Source organism: Girardinichthys multiradiatus, chromosome X (assembly GCF_021462225.1).
Source record: "Girardinichthys multiradiatus isolate DD_20200921_A chromosome X, DD_fGirMul_XY1, whole genome shotgun sequence".
Taxonomy (NCBI): Eukaryota; Metazoa; Chordata; class Actinopteri; order Cyprinodontiformes; family Goodeidae; genus Girardinichthys; species Girardinichthys multiradiatus.
The window spans coordinates 26,688,001-26,701,102 of NC_061817.1; the positions used below are offsets into that span (position 1 = coordinate 26,688,001).

The 13,102-nt window shown below is 39.4% G+C and overlaps 1 protein-coding gene across 1 annotated transcript; it reads right to left on the minus strand.

Moving 5' to 3' along the window:
* Window positions 1-415: 415 nt before the first annotated feature.
* Window positions 416-11,205, minus strand: LOC124862869 (myosin heavy chain, fast skeletal muscle-like). The gene is made up of 41 exons (XM_047357050.1): window positions 11,145-11,205; window positions 10,891-10,945; window positions 10,561-10,783; window positions 10,313-10,456; window positions 10,065-10,221; window positions 9,933-9,960; window positions 9,732-9,843; window positions 9,554-9,646; window positions 9,404-9,467; window positions 9,196-9,294; window positions 9,002-9,105; window positions 8,782-8,920; window positions 8,568-8,686; window positions 8,296-8,445; window positions 8,041-8,211; window positions 7,626-7,932; window positions 7,215-7,288; window positions 7,045-7,132; window positions 6,838-6,955; window positions 6,628-6,751; window positions 6,392-6,528; window positions 6,031-6,286; window positions 5,694-5,936; window positions 5,410-5,586; window positions 5,169-5,314; window positions 4,991-5,081; window positions 4,509-4,898; window positions 4,295-4,421; window positions 4,100-4,218; window positions 3,752-3,948; window positions 3,485-3,668; window positions 3,246-3,411; window positions 2,932-3,056; window positions 2,508-2,816; window positions 1,797-2,000; window positions 1,583-1,708; window positions 1,316-1,486; window positions 1,117-1,221; window positions 899-994; window positions 649-780; window positions 416-534 (listed from the first exon to the last, which is right to left on the minus strand). Exons 3-41 carry the CDS (start codon window positions 10,762-10,764, stop codon window positions 517-519), a joined length of 5,814 nt encoding a protein of 1,937 aa, XP_047213006.1. The 5' UTR covers window positions 10,765-10,783; window positions 10,891-10,945; window positions 11,145-11,205; the 3' UTR covers window positions 416-516.
* Window positions 11,206-13,102: the final 1,897 nt, after the last annotated feature.

The following is a 13,102-nucleotide window of genomic DNA, read 5'->3' on the forward strand; positions in this document are numbered from 1 at the left end:
GACTAGATGTATATGGCTATATAAGTGAACACCATTTACCTTTTATCATTGTGTAAACCTCTTTGATTGGTCAGTATTACTGGAAAAGTGCTATATAAATTCAGTCATTTATCATAATTTGGGTTGGTAATAAAAAAATTTTTCTTTTGTTTGTACTTAAGAATTTGGATTTCTAGTAATTATGGAAGAAGCAAATGCCCAAATGTGTTTAATATGTTCAACTACGATTGCATAGTATTGCACAAATACTATACTATTATATTGCACGTATTGTCTAACACATTTCGAAATAAAATTAGGAAACATACTTTTTGAATATAATATTACTGATTAGTAAAATGTTCAGTATGAATCTGATGCTATACAACTATGCTTTGTTTTTTATAAAGCAAATACACTCTAATACAAAACATGATAATGCTTAGTTTTTATTTAGATTTTACAGTGGAAAAATAATTCAACTTTTGATTCATATTTTATGAACTCTGTTGAAAAGCTCCATTAAGGTCTGGTCTCTTATTCAGCAGAATCACTCTGAAAAACAGGAAAAGGAAAAATCAACAATGAATGGTTTGAAGCACTGTAAGAGCTTGCTATAAAGTGAGGAATAAGAGTTGCTTCCATCATGAAAGATATTGAAAATGTTACCTTTCCAGCATCACGGCTCTTGACTCTGAGCTTGTTGACCTGAGACTCAGCGATGTCAGCACGCTCCTGGGCTTCTTCCATCTCATGCTGGACCTTCCTCAGCCTAGACATATGGGTGTTGGCCTGCTCCTCCTGGGAGTTTTGAAATTTCAAGTAATTTAGTTTACATTCAAAGTAAAATGAAGGCTTTATACTGTCCTTACTTAAATGGGGCAGTGTTTGGTGAAGGACAATCAACTATTTCACTTACCGCCTCCTCAGCCTGTCTCTTGTAGGTCTTAACTTTAAGCTGTAGCTTGTCCACAAGGTCCTGAAGCCTTGCCAAATTCTTCTTGTCCTCCTCAGTCTACATAGATCAAGAAAATATTTGTGAAGACTTATACTAAACAACAAGACAAATGAATAGACAAGATGAATATTCTTTTGTATTAGAAGTATTTCAAATGTTTTTAGAAAAAGACTAGTCACCTGGTAGGTCAGCTCCTTAACTCTCCTCTCATATTTGCGGACTCCTTTAACAGCATCAGCTCCACGTCTCTGCTCACCTTCAACTTCAGACTCCAATTCACGAACCTGTTTAAAGGGGTTTAATAAGTAAATAATTTAATATTAATACAAGTTATATATGAAAACCACAATGTGCATTCACAGCACAAAATATTCATACCCTCTGCTCCAGTTTCTGGAGCTGCTTCTTGCCACCCTTCATGGCGAGGTTCTCAGCCTCATCCAGGCGATGCTGCAGGTCTTTGACTGTGACCTCCAGGTTCTTTTTCATCCTCTCCAGGTGAGAACTTGTGTCCTGCTCCTTCTTCAGCTCCTCAGCCATCATGGCAGCCTGAAATGATGGGTGTTTTTTAAATTGCAACCTTTGAGTTTTTGCTAAATTAAACTTGTTTGGTAAGATAGTGGTTCAACTAGACAGCGAACTGACATCAGTGATAGCCTTTTTGGCCTTATCCTCAGCGTTTCTTGCTTCCTGAACAGCATCGTCCACTTCACCCTGAACCTGGACCAGATCACTTTCCAGCTTCTTCTTGGTGTTCAGAAGGCTGGTGTTCTGTAAATTAATCAGGGTGATACATTTTAGATGTGTTAGTTTCATAGCTATGAAAGCCCTTATTTCTTGTTAATGACTAAAGCCCAACCTGAGAGTGAAGCAGTCCGACACGCTCACTGGCATCAACCAACTCCTGCTCAGCCACTTTACGTGCTCTTTCTGTCTGCTCCAGAGCGGCTCTAAGCTCCTCAATCTCAGCCACCATCAGACCGTTCCTGCGCTCCACCATGGCCACCTGCTCCTTCATGTCCTCTTGTCCTCTGAGGGCATCATCAAGATGCAGTTGGGCGTCCTAACAACAAAAACAATGATTGAGTCAGACATTTTGGTTGTCTTACATTCTTCTGTTTAAATTGGGCTCTAATGGTGTGTTCCATTTGTACTTGGAAGTGGGAATTTCAAATGGAACGCACCCCTAAACTGGAGTTACGAGTCAGACAGTTAGAACAACAGGACCATACCCGACTTCTACAATCAAGATGGCTACTACTTGCATCAACAGTGGAAAACTTTCTTACTGTGACTGTTTTTAGCAGTTCTGTATTTTTTATGAAGTCAGTCGTACACGTACTACATTTCAGTGTTTATAGGAGGCGATGTTTCAATGGTGTTTGTTTGCATGAAATACCACGTGAATACCGCGTTTATTGTCATTGTTATTGTCGTCTGTTACAGTTGCCAGCCATACAATCAAAAACAAGCAAGAAACTTGAACGTTATATTTCGGAGATGACATGAACTCCGACTTACCAGTTCTAACTTCTGAGGTTAATGAAATGCACAATAACACTAAACTCACCTTGAGTTGTCCTTGGACGTTCCTCAGTTGTTTCTGGGCCTCAGCAGCCTGCCTGTTGGCATGGCTCAGCTGAATCTCCATCTCGTTCAGGTCTCCCTCCATCTTCTTCTTGACTCTCAGAGCATCATTCCTGCTCCTGACCTCGGCATCAAGAGTGCTCTGCATGGAGTCAGTCATCCTTTGGCTGTTTCTCTTAATCTGCTCCATTTCTTCATCTTTTTCTGCCAGCTTCCTGTCAATCTCACTCTTGACCTGGTTGAGCTCCAGCTGGACGCGGAGAATCTTAGACTCTTCATGTTCCAGAGTGCCCTTAAAAGGTTTAAATGCATATAAAAATTAGATCACGTGACAATAAAGTGATCTGAACATAAATACATGTATTATGTCATTTAAATGTTTTATTAGCTGGTGAGAAATGTATTACCTCTGCTTCTTCCAGTGCAGCCTGAATTTCAGACTTCTCAGTCTCCACTGTCTTTTTAGCTTTTTCCAGCTCATGGATACTCTTTCCAGTCTCACCTATCTGTTCAGTCAGATCTGAGATCTCCTCTGAAGTGAAAAATAAATAGAATGAAGTGAAAAAGAAAATCTGCCAAATATGACTTTAAAGAATGACATTTAAAAATGGATGATTTTCCTTCAGGCTCATAAGAAATGTCACAACTAAAGCTAAAATGGCATCTATCTGTATAAATTTGGTTTTGTTAAATTTCTTCTGCATATTTAAGAATGACATACGCTGCAGGTTCTTGTTCTCTCTCTTCATGGTCTCCAGCTGATCGAGCGCCTCTTCATAGGAGTTCTTCATCTTGAACAGCTCAGTGCTCAGAGAACGAGCCTCCTTTTGGGCTCCTTCCAGCTCAGCCTGGCTCTCCTCATACTTCTGCTTCCACTCTGCCAGGACCTGGAAAAGTAAGAATTTATTAAGAATATGCATTTATCTGCATAAATCTGCTTTTCTTGTAAAATTACTGTACCTTGTCAAAGTTCCTCTGCTTCTTGTCAAGGTTGGCAGCCAGAGAATTAGCTCTCTCCACATCAATCATGAGGTCCTCCACCTCACCCTGGAGCCTCTGCTTGGTCTTCTCTAAAGAGGCACACTTGGAGTTCACAGCTTCAATGGACTCCTCAGCCTCCTGCAAGCGCTGGGCAAGCTTTTTCCTGTAGTAGAAAGGTGTTTTAATTGTTAAAAGCAGACAATACAAGTTATATGTAATTTCTTTAAGACATTTATTTCAACTCACTTGGCCTCCTCCAGCTCCTCAGTGCGCTGAATAGCATCAGTCTCATATTTGGACCTCCACTGAGCCACCTCACTGTTGGCCTTAGACATGCCTCTCTGCAGCTCAGCCTTGGCCTCCTGCTCCTCCTCAAACTGCTCTCTGAGCAGATCACAGTCATGGCGGGCCGACTGAACAGCATGGGCCAGGGCATTCTTAGCCTGGGAAACACAAAGTTGAGAGTAAAATGATTTTCTATTGACCTCCTCATACAATACGATCTTTTTTAAAAAAAAGATACATTTCCAGTCAATAACTAATATTTTGCAAATGACAAACGTTAATGTAAAACCTCATTGGCCGTTTTTATACCTTCACTTCCTCCTCAATGTGTCTCTTGAGCTCCTCAATCTGTTGAGTGAAAGCCTGCTTGCCCCTTGTCAGCTGAGAAACAAGAGATTCTTTCTCCTCAAGCTGTCGACCAAATTCACCTATGAAAGGCACACATGTATTAATCTTACACATTTTTACAGATAAAATTTGTTAAATTAAGGTTGGGTGTTTTACCATTCTCTGTCTGGAGTCTTGCTTTCAGTGCATTAATGTCATTCAGCTGGCGAACATTTTCATCATTTTTAGCTTTGATTTCACTCAGTTGGTCCTCGAGAGTTCTGCACATTTTCTCCAGATTGCCCTGAAACCAACAGAGACAAATGTTAAAACTACTTATGAGCCTCAATTTGTATGTCTGAGCACTGCAAAATAGGAACCACCCACTCACCTTTGCCTTGGCAACAGCCTCCATGTTGCTGGACAGGTCATCAATCTCCATCTTGTACTCACTCTTCTCCTTCTCCAGCTTCTGCTTAACACGCTGCAGGTTGTCGATCTGTTCTCCCAGCTCAGCAACGCTGTCGGCCTGCTTCTTGCGAAGAGCTGCTGCTGTGGATTCATGCTGCAGGGTGGCTTCTTCAAGATCACGGCGCAGCTTCTGGAACTCAGCCTCACGCTTCTTGTTCATCTCAATCTGAGCAGCTGTGGCTCCACCAGCCTCCTCAAGCCTCTCGCTGATCTCCTCAAGCTCCCTGGAGAGGTCAGCTCTCTGCTTCTCTACTTTAGCTCTAGCAGCTCTCTCAGCCTCAATCTCCTCTTCTAGCTCCTCAATGCGAGCCTAGGATACAAGTAAATGGAAGTAATATTAAGATCCTTCAATAAAAGAATGAAACAATTTAGCCAAGTGCAATAAAAGTATTTTTTTCACACCTGGAGTTCCTTGATCTTCTTCTGAAGCTGAGCTCCAAGGGACTGTTCATCCTCAATCTTGCTAAGCAGTTGGCTGATTTCAAAGTCCTTCCTGGAATTTATCAAAACAAAGGTTGAGTTGAACATTGTGACATGACACTAACACCATTCTTTGGAAATAAAGAAAGTCTGCATTTACTTCTTGATTTTCTCATCAGACTGCTGCTTGTCATTCTCCAGATCCATGATGGATTCCTGGGCAAGCTTCAGATCTCCTTCAAGCTTCCTCTTGGCTCTCTCAAGGTCCATACGGAGCTTCTTCTCTTGCTCCAGTGAACCCTCAAGCTATCACATAGGAGGTAGATTCAGTTTTATGTATCAAAACCAAAACAGATCATGCTTGTGGCCAAACTATAAAGGTAAATAAACAGTTTTCTTACATCGTCCACTTGCTGTTCCAGCTTTGTCTTGGCCTTGGTCAGAGTGTTGACTTTGTCTTCCTCTGCCTGGAGATCATCCAGTGTTTGCTGATGGGCCTCTTGGAGGGCTTTCTTCTCCTTGGTCAACTTGGCAATGGCCTCATCCTGAGTAGCCATCTCCTCTGTCAGGTTTTTCACCTAAAGGTTGCATGAAATACACAATTTTAAATGAACTCAAGCTTTTTAGAGTTGATAAATTTTGTATTTACGTGTATTGTACTCAAATAATAGTGCGTAATATGAACCTTGTTTTCAGTGGCATGTTTCTCCTTCTCCACTTTAGCCAAGGTGAGCTCTAAGTCATCAATGTCCTTCTTCAGCTCAGAGCATTCATCCTCCAGCTTCCTCTTCTTTGCAGTCAGCTCAGCATTGATTTCCTCTTCATCCTCCAGTCTCTCAGTTGTCTCCTTGAGTTTGGCCTCAAGCTGGATCTTGCTCTTAATCAGCCCTTCACATCTTTCCTCAGCATCTGAGAGACCTTCCATTTCCTACAATTAAATGTACATACGAAAGGATATAAAGAGAGCATCAACATCTGATAAACTGTAAATTTTCCCTTTAAAAGAAGAGAATTGTACTAACAGAGGCCACTTGGAGCTGCAAATCATTCTTTTCCTGGAGCAAGGAGACCATCTTCTCCTCCAGTTCCTTCTTTTTAGCCAAAGCAGTAGTCAAGTCTGATTTCATCTTTTCATAGTTCTCCTTCATATTCTGCAGCTCCTTCTCAGTCTCAGCACTCTTCAGCAGAGGCTTGATCTTGAAGTACAGGTTCATCCATGGCCAGTTCTTGACATTCATGAATGAACGGATGTTGTACTGAATACTATAGATAGCCTCTCTGTTTGGAAAATCAGTTTAACAAAAAAAAGGTTATTTCTACTACAGAAGGAGCTGGCTTCAAAAAGGTAATGCAATTCATTTGCAAATATAATACCACTCCAACCTCCTCTCCGTCATCTTAACAAACTCCTTCCTCATGACATATCCTCTGCAGAGAGCCTGAGTCATGGTGACCAGTGAAGCCAGTTTCTCATCTCTCATCTCCTCAAGAGTACCCAGAAGACCAGCTTTAAAGAACACCTATGTAGATATTGCAAATGTATTAAATTTCAGAATTAAATGATGTTCATTGATTTGTTATGCTGTATTTATGTCTTATTTATCTGATGGGAGACATACCTTAGTGTGTCCAAACTTGTACTGAGTATGGTCCACATCAATAGAGCCCAGCAGTTTCTCTGCAGCCTTCTTGTTGTCAATAAACTGTCCCTCAGGGATGACGCTGGCGTTCAATACTTTGTATCTACAAAGTTGATACAAGTATATCAGTTTTTCATGATCTTTACTAAAATGACCAAATATTCAGTTTATATTAAAAACAGCTGCCACCTCTGCTTGAAGTCACCATAAAGGATTCTGCTTGGGAAGCCCTTTCTGCAGATTCTGATGCCCTCCAGTACACCGTTACACCTCAGCTGGTGGATGACCAAGAAGTTCTCCATAAGACCTGGTTGTTGAAAATATATTTAGTCAAAAATAATTCCTCAGTGTCCCTAAACTTTGGATCATTAAAATCAGTAAAAATGGGCATCTTACCTGGGGTCTTTGATTCATTGGGAATCAGACAACGCACAAAGTGAGGATGAGTGCTCCTTAAGTTGGACATCAGCTTGCCCAAGTTCTCCTGTAGATCAGCATTATTACATCAGTCCTTAGATAATTTTAACACACTAGCTTCTCATAGTTCTCTATGAACGTTTACATACCCTGAACAGAGCAGACACAGTCTGGAAGGAACCACCCTTCTTCTTGCCACCCTTCTTTCCAGCAGCAGCCTCAGCTAAAATTATGACATTGTAAACAATGGTTTTAAAACATTACCTGTCCTAAGTTCTCTTTACTGTAACAGTACAATTTCATCAGACATTTTTGCTCCAAAGGCAGGATCAAAAGATGTAATAATAGTGTAAACTTATCACCACATCACTTATCATTTTTGTGGCACAATTTAGGTTACTTTAAATAAAAAAAGCTATAATATACATATATTATTATACATTTGTTTTCTTCAGCACTGATCTATACTTTTAGAAGTTCTATTATTCTCTGTCTATTCAGGGTGTTTCTCATTTGACCTACTCAATTTGGAGTTATCTACTTTTTTTAGTTGTTCTTACCCTCAGCTGCTCCGTGAGTTGCATAGAGAAGACATAGCAGTTTGTTTGCAGACTTCTGGTAGAGCTGAACCACTGAATCGTTCAGTGGGTCCTTGTTCTTGTCCAGCCAGCCAGTGATGTTGTAGTCCACTGTACCAGCATAGTGAACCAGGGAGAAGTGAGCCTCAGCTTTACCCTTTCCAGGCTTTGGCTTCTCAAAGGCTTTGGTCTTGCCAAGATGCTGATCAACCAGCTTGTTCTTGAAAGTTGTATCAGAGGCTTTGGGGAACATACATTCCTCTTCAAGGATGGAGAAGATTCCCAATGGCTGTGAACAATTATGAATTTAAATCAGAACACAAATTTTAAATCAAGCTTCAAATCCATATATATTATTGGAGATGATTACTTTAACCTGACCAATACAGCTACTCACCTTCTCAATGAGCTCGATGCAGGCTGCCAAGTCCATACCAAAGTCAATCAACTCCCACTCAATGCCTTCTTTCTTGTATTCCTCTTGCTCCAGGACAAACATGTGGTGGTTGAAGAACTGTTGCAGTTTCTCATTAGTGAAGTTGATGCAGAGCTGCTCCAAGCTGTTGTACTGTAATTATAGAGATTCATTTAACTTAATTGAAAGTTAGGACATTTTTACAAGACTTTTTAAAATAATTTTTTATTTACTCACATCAAAGATCTCGAATCCAGCAATGTCCAGGACTCCAATGAAGAAGGCTCTTGACTGCTTTGTGTCCAGCATCTCATTGATACGGATGACCATCCACAAGAACATTTTCTCATAGATAGACTTGCACAGAGCGCTGACTGAATTGTTGACCTATATGAAGAAATTCTTTTAAGTAAACTTATCTTAACAGTTGCCATATAACAACAGTTAAGATAAGGTTTGTTATACTTGGATAAAAATAAATTATTGCATCACAGATGGGTTTAATTTACCTGAGGGACAGTTTGACCTTTGGTGACCATCTCATTTCCGACTTTGACTCTTGGGTAGCACAGAGCCTTCAGCATATCAGCTGAGTTCAGACCCAGGAGGTAGGAGATTTTATCAGCCACTTTTGGAAAGAAACATAACACATGGTAAAAATGAATCGATGTTAAACTGATTGTTCAATGTATCTAAAGATATTGGTGATATCTTATAACTTACCCTCAGTGCCATCAGGTTCAGCCTGCTCCTCACGCTGCTTCTGCTTGAACTTCATGGCGCCATGATGCATCACAGCACCAGTGAGCTTGTAGATGTTAAACTTTTCATCAGCAGTGAAGCCCAAGATATCAATAGCAGTCTGTGTAGAAAAGAAAGGTATAAGTACACTACACATGTGTTTTAAGTAAGTCATTTTTAAGACACCAAAATATTATTTTACATCTGTAGCGATGAACTCTTCCACATCATTGATACTCTTGACAGTGATTTCACCCTGGCTGATCATTGGGAAGTCATAGGGGTTGGTGGTGATCAGCAGAGCATCTGAAACAATGGAAACAAAACACTGTAGGTTTTTTATTTTATAAGGTTAAGTTTTGTTAAACTTCAGATTTGAAGTATTTGGTCATTTACCAATGAGCTCAGGCTTGTGGCCTGTCATAAGCTGATAGAAGATATGGTAGCTCCTCTCAGCAGACAGCTGGAAGGTAACACGGGACTTCTCAAGCAGATCTAAGAATTACATGAATACAAGCTGAAACTTTGATAACCATATTAAGTTTTAAACTATAAAATAGAAAAAAATACTTTAAGTGTTGATAACACTTCATTTTTGACGTACATGTTTCAATATCAGCTGAGGCCAGCTTTCCACTAGTACCAAAGTGGATCCTGATGAATTTACCCTAAGCAGAAATACAAGTATGTGTTACTTTGTGCAGAAAATCAACTATTAAATATCAAACACCGTTTTAACATTGTCTTAACTTACAAAACGGGAAGAGTTGTCATTCCTCACTGTCTTGGCATTTCCATAAGCTTCTAGCAGAGGGTTGGCAGCAACAATTTGGTCTTCAAGGGAGCCCTGAGTTTTACAGTTATTTACATGAACATTTCATACATTTAAAGAAAGTATTGAGTTGGCAGTTCTTCTTAAAACGCATAATCACCTGTATTTTGCCAGCAGCTTGTGTCTCCTTTTTGCCACCCAGAGCTGCAATTGTTGCAAAGTACTGGATGACACGCTTGGTGTTGACAGTCTTCCCAGCACCGGATTCTCCGCTGAGGTAGAAGAGATACATTTTCAATTCTCAACTTAATTATTGTGGAGTTTATAAAAGAAAGTCCAATTTAGTGTTTGCTATACTTACGTAATCAGGATAGACTGGTTCTCACGATCTAAAATACAAATAAAGAATCTTTAAAAATGTTTTTTTTGATGTTACTCTTCATGTGGTCACATTTTATTTTGGCTTTGGTAACCACTAGTAAGTTTGTCCTACCTGTGAGCATGGCCTGATAGCCATTGTCAGAAATGGAGAAGATGTGGGGTGGAGCCTCAATCCTTTTCTTGCCTCTGTATCCTCCTACAACAACAGGATCATACACAGGAAGCCACTTGTAGGGATTCACGACCACACAGAACAACCCGGAGTAGGTCTGTTATAGTAGAAGACATAAACATTAATTCACCAAGAGACATTTAAATGATACATGTTATCATTTTCCTTGAACTAAAGTGCAAACCCACGTAGATCATCCAGGATGCAAAGCGATCCTTCAGGTTATACAGCACACAGGGCTCGTTGAGGTGGGTCATCATGGCCAAGTCCTCAAGCTTGTCAAACTTTGGAGGGTTCCTGGGAAAGATTTCATCCTCTTTGACGGTGACAGTCTAAAACAAAAAGTCGTTTTTTGTATGTTTTATGTTTGCATCTTATAAGAAGATAGTAAGAAAAAGTACACAAAAAGAATGCACAATAAAGAAAAACTACTTACCTTTCCTGCATCTGTCTCAACTGTGACTTTGCCACCCTCCCTCTTGGTGACTTTGCACTTGACGTACAGATCCTCTGGATCCACCACAAAATATGCGGTTTTGGCATCAAAAGGAGTAGTTTGAGCCTCAATCCTCTCCTTTTCTGACTTCCGGAGGTAAATGGCGGCCGGGCCATACTGCTCCATTTCTGCGTCCGTGCTCATGGTGGCACTTTGGTGGAGCCTGCATAGTTTACAGATGATCTTTCATTATTTAAAAAAGTCTTATTTTAATGTGTGTTTGTGTGTAATTTTAAAAAGATTTTTTAAACATGAAAGCAATTTGCTTACCTTACCACAGGATCCTGACTGAAAACTACAGATGTCTTGTGGAAAGCCCAAAATGCTATAAAAAAGAAAATAACCCATATTAAAAGGTTTTATACAGCTTAACACACAGTATGTTAATATTTTATTCATATATTTTTAAATTTAGTTTTACCATTTAAATATTGCTATATTGTTTACCAATATATTTAACTACAAATTTACAAACCTGAAAAAAAAAACATACATCTATATTATACATAATTGACTTCTCTCACCTGAGTCAGATGCCTGCCTGATGGCTCAGGCATCTAGAGCGGCTGCTTATATTTGCTCAAGTATGTCTACTCAGCAGTAGGGGGTGGCTTAGTTTGGTAAAGAGCAAAATGCTCATCACGTCTTCACTTGCCATTCATGTCCATATTCTGTATATAAGGACATGGTCATTAAATGCAATGGTGTCAAGCTATCATGTAACAACATAAATAAATAAATTCAGTTTACCGTTCTTTCGTTTGATTTACAATAATTATTGCTGTATTTAATTAATACATGTGTACACCATAAACAATTTTAAAGATTTTGATTTTGATGCAGAACTGTTTAGTTAGTGTTTACTAATAAAAATTGAAGTTTCAACTGATTTTAATGCTTAAGAAATAAAGTACCACTACAGTTCCTATACATACTTTTGTAAAAATTCCAAAATTGTAAATGTTGGGTCTAAAATTGGCTCATAAATATTTACAAGGTCTTATGTTCACAGTTATTTAGTACGACATAGCATGAGTGCAGTGCATGGTTTGCAAAGTGTTTTGCCCATTAAAAACCAGGATTTATTTAGGCTCTGACTTTAGTTCACACACTTTATGATATGCTCTTGTCTCCAATTTAATTGTATTATCACAGCCAGTGCTGAGTCTCAAGACGTCAGAGGCATCGGAATGTCACCGGTGTACGGTGTCAGGCTGCAAATGCTTCAGACATCTGATATTAATTTTGACACACAGCTATGCCCATTTGTGGCAGTTATATTAAGCTAATTTGAGTTATATCAATTCCAATTTCCCAGCTGAACACATATGCTTGACATTCAGGAGTGTGCAGCTTTTTGTGTTCACATTTAAAAAAAACCTCTCTAAAGTTTCCTCACCACATAGCACCACAAAAACACCTTCAAAGAAAAACTGTCTGGGAATCATTTTGTTAAAGGTAGGGAAAATATATGTGAGAATTCCTGGCATCATAGGTTTAATTTATTATTCTCTTCGCCTGGTTTTAGAAATATACAGTACTTACAAATTGAACACCATTGGAAATATTTCACTAGATTTTTAATGAGAGATTTTCCATGTCACACTTGTCTTCAACTTGAAATGCAGAATTCTTTTATAGGCTGCTATCCTTTTTAAGTTTGTGTCATCCCAGCAAATAAATAATTCAATTCAGTTCAATTCAGTTCAGTTTATTATATATAGCGCCAATTCATAACATGTCATCTCAAGGCACTTTACAAAGTCAATTTAATCAAATCATATAGATTTTAAGTCAAGTACATACATTCCAATTAATAATAATTATTAAACAGTGCAGTCAAATTTGTTTTATTATTTGAATTGGTGACAAAGATTTCTAAGGAAAGGAAGCCCAGCTGATTGCATCGAGACAGTGACTTGCAGCATTAACCCCTTTCTGGATGAGCATGTAGCGACAGTGGGCAGTTGCTTGCATTAAACATGCAGCAGAACCAGGCTCAGTGTAAGCGGCCATCTGCCACAACTGACATGGAGTTTGAGAGGACAGAGCATGCACACAAAAAAACACAGAAGATTTGATGCCTTCTATCGTAAAGAAAGGAAAAACATTGATGATAGTAGCACCTTCAGTGGCTTCATCTAGGAATGGAAGACAGCTAAGGAGATAAAATGAGTCAGTTTTCAAGTTGAGTGTGAAAGACAGCGCTGTTGGGACCACACAGCCATGGGTGTTCAACACTAAAACTCCGGTACATACTTTCCTGGAACCTTTCAAAATAAAGTGCATTAACCTTCTTCCAGCACAGCCAGGAAATTGGGTAACTGCGGACTTCCTGTGGCGCCAATACCCAAATAAAAGCCCCACCTTTCCACAAGTCTTCCTCTTCCAAACCGATGACCATCGGGTCAGGAGGGAACACAGCGCGCTGAATGTCTTTTGCTGGCAAAAGGACATAAATTCAACTGGACCCAAGGACCGA